We start from the raw sequence: 17,351 nt of genomic DNA on the forward strand, positions 1-17,351 counted from the left end.
ATGACCTGTACTGCCACTATGTATTACCAAATATAACATCATATGTCACATAATAGTCATTTGTCCACATTTAAAAACATTTCTTTATCAAGAAGTTTACTCATAGTGAAGACAAGCATTGCTACTGAACAATAATCTATACTTCATTGCGATATTTACATCATGTCAGAATAACGGAAAATATTGTGCTTTGAAAAGCAAAGAATTTTTCAGGAGTAGAAGGTAATTTTATACCCGTTGGAGTCGGCTTCGACGTGGTAGCTGTCTTTTCCAATGTGCTAACTACTGATACAGGGGTTGTTGTGGCAATAACACTGTCAGTAGAAGAGCCATGGGTACCTGTCGAGCTGGACACCATTGAGACTGTAGCTGGTGAGTCAGATTTTTCTGATGTAACAGTCATTGTACTCTTCATTTCGGTGCTAACCGACGACTCTGAAAACAATTGTAATGTTGAAGAGTCGAATCAAACCATTTTCCATTCGAAGAGTCAAGTCTACTTCCCAATAGCTAACCACACAGATCATTGATAAACGCTAACATTTTAGAAATATCGAAAAAGACAAAATCTTACGTTTGGTATTTAATTCAACACGTTAATTCAAGATGTTGGATTCTAATACAAATTCAGCTATAAAAAAGTTAAGAACACCCTAATGTATTTCAAAGCTTGGCGCTACTGTAGATATACGAAGACAAGTCACTATCTAAGACTTGGACGACAGAAAGTTTCATCTTAGTAGAATAGCTGAAAACAATAAAAAGTATAAATAAAGTACAATCCCATCAAAAACTATTATCCCACCTGATTTGGTCGTTGGCAGGGTTGCTGCTGAGGTTTCCATCGAGCTGGATTGTGTTGAAATAGTTGTTGTTCCAGTCACACTCTCAGCGGTAGAGCTGTATGAGTGGCCAACTGTTGACTTCTGTGTAGTAACAGTGTCTTCTGATGAAGTGGTCACACTACCCTTTACTTCTGTGCTCGGTGTTGACACTGCAAATTATGTAATTAGCAATATTGGCATTTTTTACGATATATCATTTGTCTCCGATAGAACTACAACACTGTATTTGCAATATAGACAATAGGTATATCTATGAGGCATACAAGGGTTCGAATGCTGGTACTTCCGCTCTTATAGTATCACGCCCTACATCATTTGTAGCATTCTACTAATTTCTAATGTAAATACCAACATTGTTAGATGAATAACAGTCTTCCTCAGTGTGAAGTAAAAACATCTACAACTCTCTTATTAGCCAATATTTTAGGACACTGAAAGAAGAATATTACTTAAGCACGTAGTTTACAAAATGTCACTATATTTGAAAACCCTGTGATTTATAGATTTATAATGCAAACATTTTTAGGGAGTCAAAACTAATGTCACACCTGTTTGAGTCTCCGCTGTCGTGGCGGCCGTCCTTTCCAAAGTACTTGGTACTGATACAGGAGTTGTTGCTGAAGCAGCAGTGACAGCAGAAGAGCCATAGGTACCTGTCGAGCTCGACTGATCTGATACTGTAGCTAGCGTTTCAGGTTTTTGTGATGTTACAGTTACGGTACCCTTCGTTTCTGTGCTGGCCGGGGAGTCTGAAAACATTGTAGTTGTCCAAGAGTCCAATCAAAACATATTTCCACTCATACAAGTCAATACTACTACATATTTCCCAACAGCTAACCACACATATGACTGATAAAAACTCAGTTTTTAGAAATATCGCACAACAGAACACTCTGGGTTTGGTATTTTATTTAACACGTTATCTGAAGATGGTACTTTAATATATCAGTATAGCTACATGTACACAAAAGTTATGATCATCAATAGAATTGGATAGCTCTACGGTCATGCAGATATATGAAGAAAAACAACATCAAAGACTTATGTAACGGCCATGTTACATCTGAGATGACAAAGCAATCGCTCAATTATCGAGAACACGGTATAATTACGATCAAATCCAAATCTACTATCGCACCTGATTTGGTCGTTGACGGCGTTGCCGCTGAAGTTTGCACAGAGCTGGATTTTGTTGAAATTTCTATTGTTCCAGACACACTCTCAGCGCTAGAACTGTAGAAGTCGATAACTGGTAACTTGTCTGTAGTAACAGTGTTTTCGGATGCAGTAGTCAAACTACTCTCTACTTCTGTACTTGCAAGCGACTCTGAAAATGATGAAATTAGCAATATGTAATCAGAGTTAAAATATATTATAAGCTAATGAAAATTTGCTACAAACCTTCCGGTCCAAAGGCACTAAACAGATAGATCTATTCGGCCGATAGGGATTTGATGACCTGTACTGCCACTATGTATTACCAAATATAACATCATATGTCACATAATAGTCATTTGTCCACATTTAAAAACATTTCTTTATCAAGAAGTTTACTCACAGTGAAGACAAGCATTGCTACTGAACAATAATCTATACTTCATTGCGATATTTACATCATGTCAGAATAACGGAAAATCTTGTGCTTTGAAAAGCAAAGAATATTTCAGGAGTAGAAGGTAATTTATAGCCGTTGGAGTCGGCTTCGACGTGGTAGCTGTCTTTTCCAAAGTGCTAACTACTGATACAGGGGTTGTTGCTGCAGTAACACTGTCAGTAGAAGAGCCATAGGTACCTGCCGAGCTGGACACCATTGAGACTGTAGCTGGTGAGTCAGATTTTTCTGATGTAACAGTCATTGTACTCTTCATTTCAGTGCTACCCGACGACTCTGAAAAGATTTGTAATTGTTGAAGAGTCGAATCAAACCATTTTCCATTCGAAGAGTCAAGTCTACTTCTCAATAGCTACCCACACAGATCATTGATAAATGCTGATATTGTAGTAATATCGGAAAAAACAAAATCTTACGTTTGGTATTTAATTCAACAGGTTAATCCAAGATGTTGGATTCTAATACAAATTCAGCTATAAAAAAGTTAAGAACACCCTAATGTATTTCAAAGCTTGGCGCTACTGTAGATATAAGAAGACAAGTCACTATCTAAGACTCGGACGACAGAAAGTTTCATCTTAGTAGAATAGCTGAAAACAATAAAAAGTATAAATAAAGTACAATCCCATCAAAAACTATTATCCCACCTGATTTGGTCGTTGGCTGGGTTGCTGCTGAGGTTTCCATCGAGCTGGATTGTGTTGAAATAGTTGTTGTTCCAGTCACACTCTCAGCGGTAGAGCTGTATGAGTGGCCAACTGTTGACTTCTGTGTAGTAACAGTGTCTTCTGATGAAGTGGTCACACTACCCTTTACTTCTGTGCTCGGTGTTGACACTGCAAATTATGTAATTAGCAATATTGGCATTTTTTACGATATATCATTTGTCTCCCATATAACTACAACACTGTATTTGCAATATAGACAATAGATATATCTATGAGGCATACAAGGGTTCGAATTCTGGTACTTCCGCTCTTATAGTATCATACCTAGTCTGGCAGAGACCCTGCGATTCGCGTTCTTCCCTGTTGGAACACGCGCGCGCCCTTCAGAGACGCGACGCGAATCCCAGGGTCTGGACGTTCTTGCAAGCGACCGGTCGGATTTCTGCCTGATCCGGGTACTTTATTGAACTCCACACATCCATTAATCAAAACAAAAAATGACAAGTACCATAGCCAAATAAAATGTAAAATGACAAATAAAAACATACCGCGTATGTAGGTCTACTAGCTACTAGCATAATATTCACACTAAGCCCAGTTAGATAGGTTTTCTTTTGACGTCACTATCCTTATGAATATTCATATCCTTGCAAGAACAGACAGTCGCTGTGTCTGGCCCAGCGCGTGCTCACGGCTGCACAGCGTAGCCTTCGAATGCAGGCCCACTTTTGGCGCGCACAAAACAAGGCACAGCGACTGTGGAGAGACTATATCATACCCTTCATCATTTGTAGCATTCTACTTATTTATAATGTAAATACCAACATTGTTAGATGAACAACGGTCTTCCTAAGAGTGAAGTAAAAACATCTACAACTCTGTTGTTAGCCAATATTTAAGAAAACTTCAACAAGAATATTACTTAAGCACTTAGTTTACAAAATCTCAGTAAATTTGAAAACCCTGTGATTTTTAGATTTATAAAGCAAACATTTTTAGGGAGTCAAAACTAACGTCCCACCTGTTTCAGTCTCCGCTGTCGTTACAATTACGGTACCCTTCGTTTCTGTGCTGGCTGGAGAGTCTGAAAACATTGTAGTTGTCCAAGAGTCCAATCAAAACATATTTCCACTCATAAAAGTCAATACTACTACATATTTCCCAACAGCTAACCACACATATGACTGATAAAAACTCAGTTTTTAGAAATATCGCACAACAGAACACTCTGGGTTTGGTATTTTATTTAACACGTTATCTGAAGATGGTACTTTAATATATCAGTATAGCTACATGTACACAAAAGTTATGATCATCAATAGAATTGGATAGCTCTACGGTCATGCAGATATATGAAGAAAAACAACATCAACGACTTATGTAACGGCCGTATAACATCTGAGATGACAAAGCAATCGCTCAATTATCGAGAACAGGTATAATTACGCTCAAATCCAAATATACTATCGCACCTGATTTGGTCGTTGACGGCGTTGCCGCTGAAGTTTGCACAGAGCTGGATTTTGTTGAAATTTCTATTGTTCCAGACACACTCTCAGCGCTAGAACTGTACAAGTCGATAACTGGTGACTTGTCTGTAGTAACAGTGTTTTCGGATGCAGTAGTCAAACTACTGTCTACTTCAGTACTTGCAATCAACTCTGAAAATGATGAAATTAGCAAAATGTAATCAGAGTTAAAATATATTATAAGCTGATGAAAATTTGCTACAAACCTTCTGGTCCAAAGGCACTAAACAGATAGATCTATATTCGGCCGATAGGGATTTGATGACCTGTACTGCCACTATGTATTACCAAATATAACATCATATGTCACATAATAGTCATTTGTCCACATTTAAAAACATTTCTTTATCAAGAAGTTTACTCATAGTGAAGACAAGCATTGCTACTGAACAATAATCTATACTTCATTGCAATATTTACATCATGTCAGAATAACGGAAAATATTGTGCTTTGAAAAGCAAAGAATTTTTCAGGAGTAGAAGGTAATTTTATACCCGTTGGAGTCGGCTTCGACGTGGTAGCTGTCTTTTCCAAAGTGCTAACTACTGATACAGGGGTTGTTGCTGCAGTAACACTGTCAGTAGAAGAGCCATGGGTACCTGTCGAGCTGGACACCATTGAGACTGTAGCTGGTGAGTCAGATTTTTCTGATGTAACAGTCATTGTACTCTTCATTTCGGTGCTACCCGACGACTCTGAAAAGATTTGTAATTGTTGAAGAGTCGAATCAAACCATTTCCATTCCAAGAGTCAAGTCTACTTCCTAATAGCTAACCACACAGATCATTGATAAACGCTAACATTTTAGAAATATCGAAAAAGACAAAATCTTACGTTTGGTATTTAATTCAACACGTTAATTCAAGATGTTGGATTCTAATACAAATTCAGCTATAAAAAAGGTTAAGAACACCCCGAAGTATTTGAAAGCTTGGCGCTACTGTAGATATACGAACACAAGTCACTATCTAAGACTTGGGCGACAGAAAGTTTCATCTTAGTAGAATAGCTGAAAACAATAAAAAGTATAAATAAAATACAATCCGATCAAAAACTATTATCCCACCTGATTTGGTCGTTGGCAGGATTGCTGCTGAGGTTTCCATCAAGCTGGATTGTGTTGAATTAGTTGTTGTTCCAGTCACACTCTCAGCGGTAGAGCTGTATGAGTGGCCAACTGTTGACTTCTGTGTAGTAACAGTGTCTTCTGATGAAGTGGTCACACTACCCTTTACTTCTGTGCTCGGTGTTGACACTGCAAATTATGTAATTAGCAATATTGGCATTTTTTACGATATATCATTTGTCTCCGATAGAACTACAACACTGTATTTGCAATATAGACAATAGGTATATCTATGAGGCATACAAGGGTTCGAATGCTGGTACTTCCGCTCTTATAGTATCACGCCCTACATCATTTGTAGCATTCTACTAATTTCTAATGTAAATACCAACATTGGTAGATGAATAACAGTCTACCTCAGGGTGAAGTAAAAACATCTACAATTCTCTTATTAGCCAATATTTAAGAATACTTCAAGAAGAATATTACTTAAGCACGTATTTTACAAAATCTCAATAAATTTGAAAACCCTGTGATTTTTAGATTTATAAAGCAAACATTTTTAGGGAGTCAAAACTAACGTCCCACCTGTTTGAGTCTCCGCTGTCATGCCGGCCGTCCTTTCCAAAGTACTTGGTACTGATACAGGAGTTGTTGCTGAAGCAGCAGTGACAGCAGAAGAGCCATAGGTACCTGTCAAGCTAGACTGATCTGATACTGTAGCTAGCGTTTCAGGTTTTTGTGATGTTACAGTTACGGTACCCTTCGTTTCTGTGCTGGCCGGAGAGTCTGAAAACATTGTAGTTGTCCAAGAGTCCAATCAAAACATTTTTCCACTCATACAAGTCAATACTACTACATATTTCCCAACAGTTAACAACACATATGACTGATAAAAACTCAGTTTTTAGAAATATCGCACAACAGTACACTCTGGGTCTTGTCTTTTATTAACACGTTATCTGAAGATGGTACTTTAATATATCAGTATAGCTACATGTACACAAAAGTTATGATCATCAATAGAATTGGATAGCTCTACGGTCATGCAGATATATGAAGAAAAACAACATCAAGGACTTATGTAACGGCCATGTTACATCAGAGATGACAAAGCAATCGCTCAATTATCGAGAACACGGTATAATTACGATCAAATCCAAATCTACTATCGCACCTGATTTGGTCGTTGACGGCGTTGCCGCTGAAGTTTGCACAGAGCTGGATTTTGTCGAAATTTCTATTGCTCCAGAAACACTCTCAGCGGTAGAGCTGTATGAGTGGCCAACTGTTGACTTCTGTGTAGTAACAGTGTCTTCGGGTGCAGTAGTCAAACTACTCTCTACTTCTGTACTTGCAAGCGACTCTGAAAATGATGAAATTAGCAATATGTAATCAGAGTTAAAATATATTATAAGCTAATGAAAATTTGCTACAAACCTTCCGGTCAAAGGCACTAAACAGATAGATCTATATTCGGCCGATAGGGATTTGATGACCTGTACTGCCACTATGTATTACCAAATATAACATCATATGTCACATAATAGTCATTTGTCCACATTTAAAAACATTTCTTTATCAAGAAGTTTCCTCACAGTAAAGACAAGCATTGCTACTCAACAATAATCTATACTTCATTACGATATTGACATCATGTCAGAATAACGGAAAATCTTGTGCTTTGAAAAGCAAAGCATATTTCGGGAGTAGAAGGTAATTTTATACCCGTTGGAGTCGGCTTCGACGTGGTAGTTGTCTTTTCCAAAGTGCCAACTACTGATACAGGGGTTGTTGCTGCAGTAACACTGTCAGTAGAAGAGCCATGGGTACCTGTCGAGCTGGACACCATTGAGACTGTAGCTGGTGATTCAGATTTTTCTGATGTAACAGTCATTGTACTCTTCATTTCGGTGCTAACCGACAACTCTGAAAAGAATTGTAATTGTTGAAGAGTCGAATCAAACCATTTACCATTCCAAGAGTCCAGTCTACTTCCTAATAGCTAACCACACAGATCATTGATAAACGCTAATATTTTAGAAATATCGAAAAAGACAAAATCTTCCGTTTGGTATTTAATTCAACACGTTAATTCAAGATGTTGGATTCTCATACAAATTCAGCTAAAAAAAGTTAAGAACACCCCTATGTATTTCAAAGCTTGGCAATACTGTAGATATACGAAGACAAATCACTATCTAAGACTTGGACGACAGAAAGTTTCATCTTAGTAGAATAGCTGAAAACAATAAAAAGTATAAATAAAGTACAATCCCATCAAAAACTATTATCCCACCTGATTTGGTCGTTGGCTGGGTTGCTGCTGAGGTTTCCATCGAGCTGGATGTGTTGAAATAGTTGTTGTTCCAGTCACACTCTCAGCGGTAGAGCTGTATGAGTGGCCAACTGTTGACTTCTGTGTAGTAACAGTGTCTTCTGATGAAGTGGTCACACTACCCTTTACTTCTGTGCTTGGTGTTGACACTGCAAATTATGTAATTAGCAATATTGGCATTTTTACGATATATTATTTGTCTCCCATAAACTACAACACTGTATTTGCAATATAGACAATAGATATATCTATGAGGCATACAAGGGTTCGAATGCTGGTACTTCCGCTCTTATAGTATCATACCTAGTCTGGCAGAGACCCTGCGATTCGCGTTCTTCCCTGTTGGAACACGCGCGCGCCCTTCAGAGACGCGACGCGAATCCCAGGGTCTGGACGTTCTTGCAAGCGAACCGGTCGGATTTCTGCCTGATCCGGGTACTTTATAGAACTCCACACATCCGTTAATCAAAACAAAAAATGACAAGTACCATAGCCAAATAAAATGAAAAATGAAAAATAAAAACATACCGCGTATGTAGGTCTACTAGCTACTAGTATAATATTCACTAAGCCCAGTTAGATAGGTTTTTCTTTTGACGTCACTATCCTTATGAATATTCATATCCTTGCAAGAACAGACAGTCGCTGTGTCTGGCAGCGCGTGCTCACAGCTGCACAGCGTAGCCTTCGAATGCAGGCCCAACTTTGGCGCGCACAAAACAAGGCACAGCGACTGTGGAGAGACTATATCATACCCTTCATCATTTGTAGCATTCTACTTATTTATAATGTAAATACCAACATTGTTAGATGAACAACGGTCTTCCTAAGAGTGAAGTAAAAACATCTACAACTCTGTTGTTAGCCAATATTTGAGGAAAACTTCAACAAGAATATTACTTAAGCACTTAGTTTACAAAATCTCAGTAAATTTGAAAACCCTGTGATTTTTAGATTTATAAAGCAAACATTTTTAGGGAGTCAAAACTAACGTCCCACCTGTTTCAGTCTCCGCTGTCGTTACAATTACGGTACCCTTCGTTTCTGTGCTGGCTGGAGAGTCTGAAAACATTGCAGTTGTCCAAGAGTCCAATCAAAACATATTTCCACTCATAGAAGTCAATACTACTACATATTTCCCAAAAGCTAACAACACATATGACTGATAAAAACTCAGTTTTAGAAATATCGCACAACAGTACACTCTGGGTCTAGTCTTTTATTTAACACGTTATCTGAAGATGCTACTTTAAAATATCAGTATAGCTACATGTACACAAAAGTTATGATCATCAATAGAATTGAATAGCTCTACGGTCATGCAGATATATGAAGAAAAACAACATCAACGACTTATGTAACGGCCATGTTACATCTGAGATGACAAAGCGATCGCTCAATTAACGAGAACAGGGTATAATTACGCTCAAATCCAAATATACTATCGCACCTGATTTGGTCGTTGACGGCGTTGCCGCTGAAGTTTGCACAGAGCTGGATTTTGTTGAAATTTCTATTGTTCCAGACACACTCTCAGCGGTAGAACTGTACAAGTCGATAATTGGTGACTTGTCTGTAGTAACAGTGTTTTCGGATGCAGTAGTCAAACTACTCTCTACTTTTGTACTTGCAAGCGACTCTGAAAATGATGAAATTAGCAATATGTCCTCAGAGTTAAAATATATTATAAGCTGATGAAAAATTTGCTACAAACCTCCCGGTCCAGAGGCACTAAACAGATAGATCTATATTCGGCCGATAGGGATTTGATGACCTGTACTGCCACTATGTATTGCCAAATACAACATCATATGTCACATAATAGTCATTTGTCCACAATTAAAAACATTTCTTTACTCACAGTGAAGACAAGCATTGCTACTAAACAATAATCTATACTTCAATGCGATATTTACATCATGTCAGAATAACGGAAAATCTTGTGCTTTGAAAAGCAAAGAATATTTCAGGAGTAGAAGGTAATCTTATAGCCGTTGGAGTCGGCTTCGACGTGGTAGCTGTCTTTTCCAAAGTGCTAACTACTGATACAGGGGTTGTTGCTGCAGTAACACTGTCAGTAGAAGAGCCATGGGTACCTGTCGAACTGGACACCATTGAGACTGTAGCTGGTGAGTCAGATTTTTCTGATGTAACAGTCATTGTACTCTTCATTTCGGTGCTACCCGACGACTCTGAAAAGTTTGTAATTGTTGAAGAGTCGAATCAAACCATTTTCCATTCCAAGAGTCAAGTTTACTTCCTAATAGCTAACCACACAGATCATTGATAAACGCTAACATTTTAGAAATATCGAAAAAGACAAAATCTTACGTTTGGTATTTAATTCAACGTTAATTCAAGATGTTGGATTCTAAAAAAACAATTGCTATAAAAAAGTTAAGAACACCCCTATGTATTTCAAAGCTTGGCGCTACTGTAGATATACGAAGACAAATCACTATCTAAGACTTGGACGACAGAAAGTTTCATCTTAGTAGAATAGCTGAAAACAATAAAAGTATAAATAAAGTACAATCCCATCAGAAACTATTATCCCACCTGATTTGGTCGTTGGCTGGGTTGCTGCTGAGGTTTCCATCGAGCTGGATTGTGTTGAAATAGTTGTTGTTCCAGTCACACTCTCAGCGGTAGAGCTGTATGAATGGCCAACTGTTGACTTCTGTGTAGTAACAGTGTCTTCTGATGAAGTGGTCACACTACCCTTTACTTCTGTGCTCGGTGTTGACACTGCAAATTATGTAATTAGCAATATTGGCATTTTTACGAATATTTTTTATTGTCTCCGATAGAACTACAACACTGTATTTGCAATATAGACAATAGGTATATCTATGAGGCATACAAGGGTTCGAATGCTGGTACTTCCGCTCTTATAGTATCACGCCCTACATCATTTGTAGCATTCTACTAATTTCTAATGTAAATACCAACATTGTTAGATGAATAACAGTCTTCCTCAGTGTGAAGTAAAAACATCTACAACTCTCTTTTTAGCCAATATTTTAGGACACTGAAAGAAGAATATTATTTAAGCACGTAGTTTACAAAATGTCAGTATATTTGAAAACCCTGTGATTTATAGATTTATATAGCAAGAATTTTTAGGGAGTAAAAACTAACGTCACACCTGTTTGAGTCTCCACTGTCGTGCCGGCCGTCCTTTCCAAAGTACTTTGTACTGATACAGGAGTTGTTGCTGAAGCAGCAGTGACAGTAGAAGAGCCATAGGTACCTGTCGAGCTAGACTGATCTGATATTGGAGCTAGCGTTTCAGGTTTTTGTGATGCTACAGTTATGGTACCCTTCGTTTCTGTGCTGGCCGGAGAGTCTGAAAACATTGTAGTTGTCCAAGAGTCCAATCAAAACATATTTCCACTCATAGAAGTCAATACTACTACATATTTTCCAACAGCTAACCACACATATGACTGATAAAAACTCAGTTTTTAGAAATATCGCACAACAGAACACTCTGGGTCTTGTCTTTTATTTAACACGTTATCTGAAGATGGTACTTTAATATATCAGTATAGCTACATGTACACAAAAGTTATGATCATCAATAGAATTGGATAGCTCTACGGTCATGCAGATATATGAAGAAAAACAACATCAACGACTTATGTAACAGCCATGTCACATCTGAGATGACAAAGCGATCGCTCAATTATCGAGAACAGGGTATCATTACGCTCAAATCCAAATATACTATCGCACCTGATTTGGTCGTTGACGGCGTTGCCGCTGAAGTTTGCACAGAGCTGGATTTTGTTGAAATTTCTATTGTTCCAGACACACTCTCAGCGCTAGAACTGTACAAGTCGATAACTGGTGACTTGTCTGTAGTAACAGTGTTTTCGGATGCAGTAGTCAAACTACTCTCTGCTTTTGTACTTGTTAGCGACTCTGAAAATGATGAAATTAGCAATATGTCCTCAGAGTTAAAATATATTATAAGTCGATGAAAATTTGCTACAAACCTTCTGGTCCAAAGGCACTAAACAGATAGATCTATATTCGGCCGATAGGGATTTAATGACCTGTACTGCCACTATGTATTACCAAATACAACATCATATGTCACATAATAGTCATTTGTCCACATTTAAAAACATTTCTTTATCAAGAAGTTTACTCATAGTAAAGACAAGCATTGCTACTGAACAATAATCTATACTTCATTGCGATATTTACATCATGTCAGAATAACGGAAATCTTGTGCTTTGAAAAGCAAGGAATATTTCGGGAGTAGAAGGTTATTTTATAGCCGTTGGAGTCGGCTTCGACGTGGTAGCTGTCTTTTCCAAAGTGCTAACTACTGATACAGGGGTTGTTGCTGCAGTAACACTGTCAGTAGAGGAGCCATGGGTACCTGTCGAACTGGACACCATTGAGACTGTAGCTGGTGAGTCAGATTTTTCTGATGTAACAGTCATTGTACTCTTCATTTCGGTGCTACCCGACGACTCTGAAAAGATTTGTAATTGTTGAAGAGTCGAATCAAACCATTTTCCATTCCAAGAGTCAAGTCTACTTCCTAATAGCTAACCACACAGATCATTGATAAACGCTAACATTTTAGAAATATCGAAAAAGACAAAATCTTACACTGCATGAAAACGCAATAATACAGATAAATTCACATTAATAAGTTGCCTGTATTAAAGATAATACATGTGAATTCACATGAATCCACATGAATACAGGCTTTCTGAATACAAGTAATGGATTATTAACTGTATTCACCTGTATATGCACTATTCAGCTAAAATACAGGCAATAATTCATGCTTATTCAGTAAGTATTATAGCGTTTTTATGCAGTGTTACGTTTGGTATTTAATTCAACACGTTAATTCAAGATGTTGGATTCTCATACAAATTCAGCTATAAAAAAGTTAAGAACACCCCTATGTCTTTCAAAGCTTGGCAATACTGTAGATATACGAAGACAAATCACTATCTAAGACTTGGACGACAGAAAGTTTCATCTTAGTGGAATAGCTGAAATCAATAAAAAGTATAAATAAAATACAATCCGATCAAAAACTATTATCCCACCTGATTTGGTCGTTGGCAGGGTTGCTGCTGAGGTTTCCATCGAACTGGATTGTGTTGGAATGGTTGTTGTTCCAGTCACACTCTCAGCGGTAGAGCTGTATGAGTGGGCAACTGTTGACTTCTGTGTAGTAACAGTGTCATCTGATGAAGTGGTCACACTACCCTTTACTTCTGTGCTCGGTGTTGACACTGCAAATTTAGTAATTAGCATATATTGGCATTTTTACGATATATTATTTGTCTCCGATATAACTACAACACTGTATTTGCAATATAGACAATAGGTATTTCTGTGAGGCATACAAGGGTTCGAATTCTGGTACTTCCGCTCTTATAGTATCACGCCCTACATCATTTGTAGCATTCTACTGATTTATAATGTAAATACCAACAGTGTTAGATGAATAACGGTCTTCCTCAGAGTGAAGTAAAAACATCTACAATTCTCTTATTAGCCAATATTTAAGAATACTTCAAGAAGAATATTACTTAAGCACGTAGTTTACAAAATCTCAATAAATTTGAAAACCCTGTGATTTTTAGATTTATAAAGCAACAATTATTTTTAGGGAGTCAAAAACTAACGTCCCACCTGTTTGAGTCTCCGCTGTCGTGGCGGCCGTCCTTTCCAAAGTACTTGGTACTGATACAGGAGTTGTTGCTGAAGCAGCAGTGACAGTAGAAGAGCCATAGGTACCTGTCGAGCTAGACTGATCTGATACTGTAGCTAGCGTTTCAGGTTTTTGTGATGTTACAGTTACGGTACCCTTCGTTTCTGTGCTGGCCGGAGAGTCTGAAAACATTGTAGTTGTCCAAGAGTCCAATCAAAACATATTTCCACTCATAGAAGTCAATACTACTACATATTTTCCAACAGCTAACCACACATATGACTGATAAAAACTCAGTTTTTAGAAATATCGCACAACAGAACACTCTGGGTTTGGTATTTTATTTAACACATTATCTGAAGATGGTACTTTAATATATCAGTATAGCACATGTACACAAAAGTTATGATCATCAATAGAATTGGATAGCTCTACGGTCATGCAGATATATGAAGAAAAACAACATCAAGGACTTATGTAACGGCCATGTTACATCAGAGATGACAAAGCAATCGCTCAATTATCGAGAACACGGTATAATTACGATCAAATCCAAATCTACTATCGCACCTGATTTGGTCGTTGACGGCGTTGCCGCTGAAGTTTGCACAGAGCTGGATTTTGTTGAAATTTCTATTGTTCCAGACACACTCTCAGCGCTAGAACTGTACAAGTCGATAACTGGTGACTTGTCTGTAGTAACAGTGTTTTCGGATGCAGTAGTCAAACTACTCTCTACTTCTGTACTTGCTAGCGACTCTGAAAATGATGAAATTAGCAATATGTCCTCAGAGTTAAAATATATTATAAGCTGATGAAAAATTTACTACAAACCTTCCGGTCCAGAGGCACTAAACAGATAGATCTATATTCGGCCGATAGGGATTTGATGACCTGTACTGCCACTATGTATTGCCAAATACAACATCATATGTCACATAATAGTCATTTGTCCACAAATAAAAACATTTCTTTATCAAGAAGTTTACTCACAGTGAAGACAAGCATTGCTACTGAACAATAATCTATACTTCATTGCGATATTTACATCATGTCAGAATAACGGAAAATATTGTGCTTTGAAAAGCAAAGAATTTTTTAGGAGTAGAAGGTAATTTTATACCCGTTGGAGTCGGCTTCGACGTGGTAGCTGTCTTTTCCAATGTGCTGACTAGTGATGAAGGGGTTGTTGCTGCAGTAACACTGTCAGTAGAAGAGCCATGGGTACCTGTCAAGCTGGACACCATTGAGACTGTAGCTGGTGATTCAGATTTTTCTGATGTAACAGTCATTGTACTCTTCATTTCGGTGCTAACCGACGACTCTGAAAAGAATTGTAATGTTGAAGAGTCGAATCAAACCATTTTCCATCCGAAGAGTCAAGTCTACTTAATCTTTCCAAACATCTAACCAGACAGATGATTGATAAACACTTATATTTAACTAATATTAAAAACGTACTTGGTACTGATACAGGACTTGATGCTGCAGTAACAGTTACAGTGGAAGAGCCATAGGTACGTGTCGAGCTAGACTGATCTGATACTTTAGCTAGTGTGTCAGATTCTTCTGATGTTACAGTTATGGTACCCTTCATTTCTGAGCCAGGCGACGACTCTGAAAATACTGTTGCTATAAATTAGCGGACTTATAAAACATTGTTTAGATTATTACCTGAGCTTCCAAATACCTGATAGCTGATCTCTTAAATTGGCGATCCATGGAAATGTTGAAAATTACAAGCAGTACCTTTCGTGTACCCTCTTAAAACTTTGCACAATTGTGTGCTCAGACAACCTAATTAATACCATTGTATTTTATCAGCTTCAACATACACTAGAAGAATGCGATAAAAGGAAACAAAATAATTAAATAAGCATTGCTCACTTTAGGAAATATGTTAAAACGCCAGTGGATTTATTATATGGTGTAATCACACTGGCTTCTTCACCTTGATGTAACTTCCGAAATCGTAACATGTGAAATTGGCATGTCTTAGTTTGGACTTGTGGACTTTGTGACAGTCTGAGACAGTAAAGACAATGTTACATAACTGTTCACTCCAAATTGTTCATTTGCTCCAACTTGCCAACAATCATATTCTCACCCTTACGGAATTTTGAGAAAGTTTGATACACGGGAATTATGAACTATGCGAGTTTAGCCATTTCATAAGCAGGTAATACCTAGAAAAAGAACAGCATAAAGATTCAGAGCACCAAATACCTTCTGTTGATAACGCTAATGTTGTCGGGATTTCGGTTGTGTCTTGATCAGTTACCGTTGGTGTCGCAGATGATGGCATAGTGGTTGAGAGCATGCTTGTAACGATAAGCGTAGTGTCTGGTATTGTTGATACCGTCATTATTTCTAAAATTAAGAAGAAATCATAATGATCAGACTTGACCATATCACTGTCGGAATATCTACTACAAGAGAAGATATCTGCCTAGCTTGTCGATGGACAAAAAAACAACGATAAAGTCTAAACAAGTTCACATATGGATTTACTGAAAATAAGGATTATATTGCAATAATACCAGATACTTATGCAGTATGAATTCCTGTTTGCGCTGCCAACAAGAAATTCTCTCTACATATTGCAATAGGAATATTTCACTAAGAACAAAGAGGCAGTTCTCCTTTGTAAGATAAAGACATAGCAAAGTACAAAGGATTTAAATACTATACCTTGTGTGCTTGACATGACTGTTGTTGAGTCTTCTACAGTAGATGTGATGTCTGAAGTAGAAGGCGTACTCGTTGGTAAGTCTGGGGTTGTCACCTCACTAGTGGTAGATAGTTCTTCAGTTGTCTCCATTTCAGTTGTTGGTGGTGTTGTGGATGTTGCTGTATTTTGATGGAGCAAATAAAGTCAAAAGTAGTCACAAAATGATAGTAGGGTACTCAATTCACTTGGCGATCAACAACAATTTTTATGCAAGGCATGCAAAAGTAAGTAAACGTTTTTCCTATCAGAAAGCTGACAGATGCAAAGAGCCTCACATCAACCTTATGTCTGTTGGCATATGATCAACTTTACGAATTGGATGTGTTACCGACTATTAGCTTCTTCAAAATAAATCGAACTATTTTAGATCATTGGGACGCCATGCCCAGAGAAAAGACAGTTCATGCCCAATTAAATTTTACATGTACCCCTACAATTCGTGTGTAAACGTTTCTTGCACGTTTAGCCATATCATTACTTACAATATCCACAGATCAGAACTTCACACAAGGTCAGCACCAAGCTATCGCCTCGAAGTTGTATTTGGACGTAATTGCCCTCTAATGCACATTCAATTTCTACCGGGTTGGATACATTGACCACTTTGCCGCATAAGGGATTGGTGGAGAGTGTTTCCTCATAGCCAACTCGGACCTCTGCATCCTTTAAGATGTCCTCTGCAGATCAATTACAATTTGACCAGGTAACGAATTTTGCGTCACAGGTATAAACTTACAACTTCTACAACTACTGTCACAAAAGGGAGTGTCGTTGTCCGCAAAAGCTCCATAGGAAACTGTACTATGATTCTTTATTTGTATACGGTGAAATTTAGATATAGCTGAGCGTTGAGTTTTTAAGCATGACA

General features: G+C 37.8%; 1 protein-coding gene across 1 annotated transcript in view; it reads right to left on the reverse strand.

Annotated features, from left to right (window-relative positions):
• The window catches only part of LOC139117656 (serine-rich adhesin for platelets-like), a 73,094-nt gene that overhangs the window by 26,683 nt on the left and 29,060 nt on the right, over positions 1-17,351 (reverse strand). Inside the window, exons 38-63 of the mRNA XM_070680897.1 lie at positions 16,966-17,160; positions 16,444-16,602; positions 15,979-16,122; positions 14,876-15,076; positions 14,323-14,511; positions 13,734-13,934; positions 13,142-13,330; positions 12,454-12,549; positions 11,798-11,986; positions 11,208-11,408; positions 10,619-10,807; positions 9,510-9,698; positions 9,059-9,121; positions 7,450-7,650; positions 6,899-7,087; positions 6,310-6,510; positions 5,722-5,910; positions 5,150-5,350; positions 4,598-4,786; positions 4,147-4,209; positions 3,105-3,293; positions 2,638-2,733; positions 1,984-2,172; positions 1,394-1,594; positions 806-994; positions 235-435 (exon numbers count right to left, since the gene is read on the reverse strand). Coding sequence (XP_070536998.1) covers positions 235-435; positions 806-994; positions 1,394-1,594; positions 1,984-2,172; positions 2,638-2,733; positions 3,105-3,293; positions 4,147-4,209; positions 4,598-4,786; positions 5,150-5,350; positions 5,722-5,910; positions 6,310-6,510; positions 6,899-7,087; positions 7,450-7,650; positions 9,059-9,121; positions 9,510-9,698; positions 10,619-10,807; positions 11,208-11,408; positions 11,798-11,986; positions 12,454-12,549; positions 13,142-13,330; positions 13,734-13,934; positions 14,323-14,511; positions 14,876-15,076; positions 15,979-16,122; positions 16,444-16,602; positions 16,966-17,160 — 4,503 coding nt within the window. The remainder of the gene's footprint in view (positions 1-234; positions 436-805; positions 995-1,393; positions 1,595-1,983; positions 2,173-2,637; positions 2,734-3,104; positions 3,294-4,146; positions 4,210-4,597; positions 4,787-5,149; positions 5,351-5,721; positions 5,911-6,309; positions 6,511-6,898; positions 7,088-7,449; positions 7,651-9,058; positions 9,122-9,509; positions 9,699-10,618; positions 10,808-11,207; positions 11,409-11,797; positions 11,987-12,453; positions 12,550-13,141; positions 13,331-13,733; positions 13,935-14,322; positions 14,512-14,875; positions 15,077-15,978; positions 16,123-16,443; positions 16,603-16,965; positions 17,161-17,351) is intronic.

The sequence above is a fragment of the Ptychodera flava genome, chromosome 18, assembly GCF_041260155.1.
Source record: "Ptychodera flava strain L36383 chromosome 18, AS_Pfla_20210202, whole genome shotgun sequence".
NCBI classification, from domain to species: domain Eukaryota; kingdom Metazoa; phylum Hemichordata; class Enteropneusta; family Ptychoderidae; genus Ptychodera; species Ptychodera flava.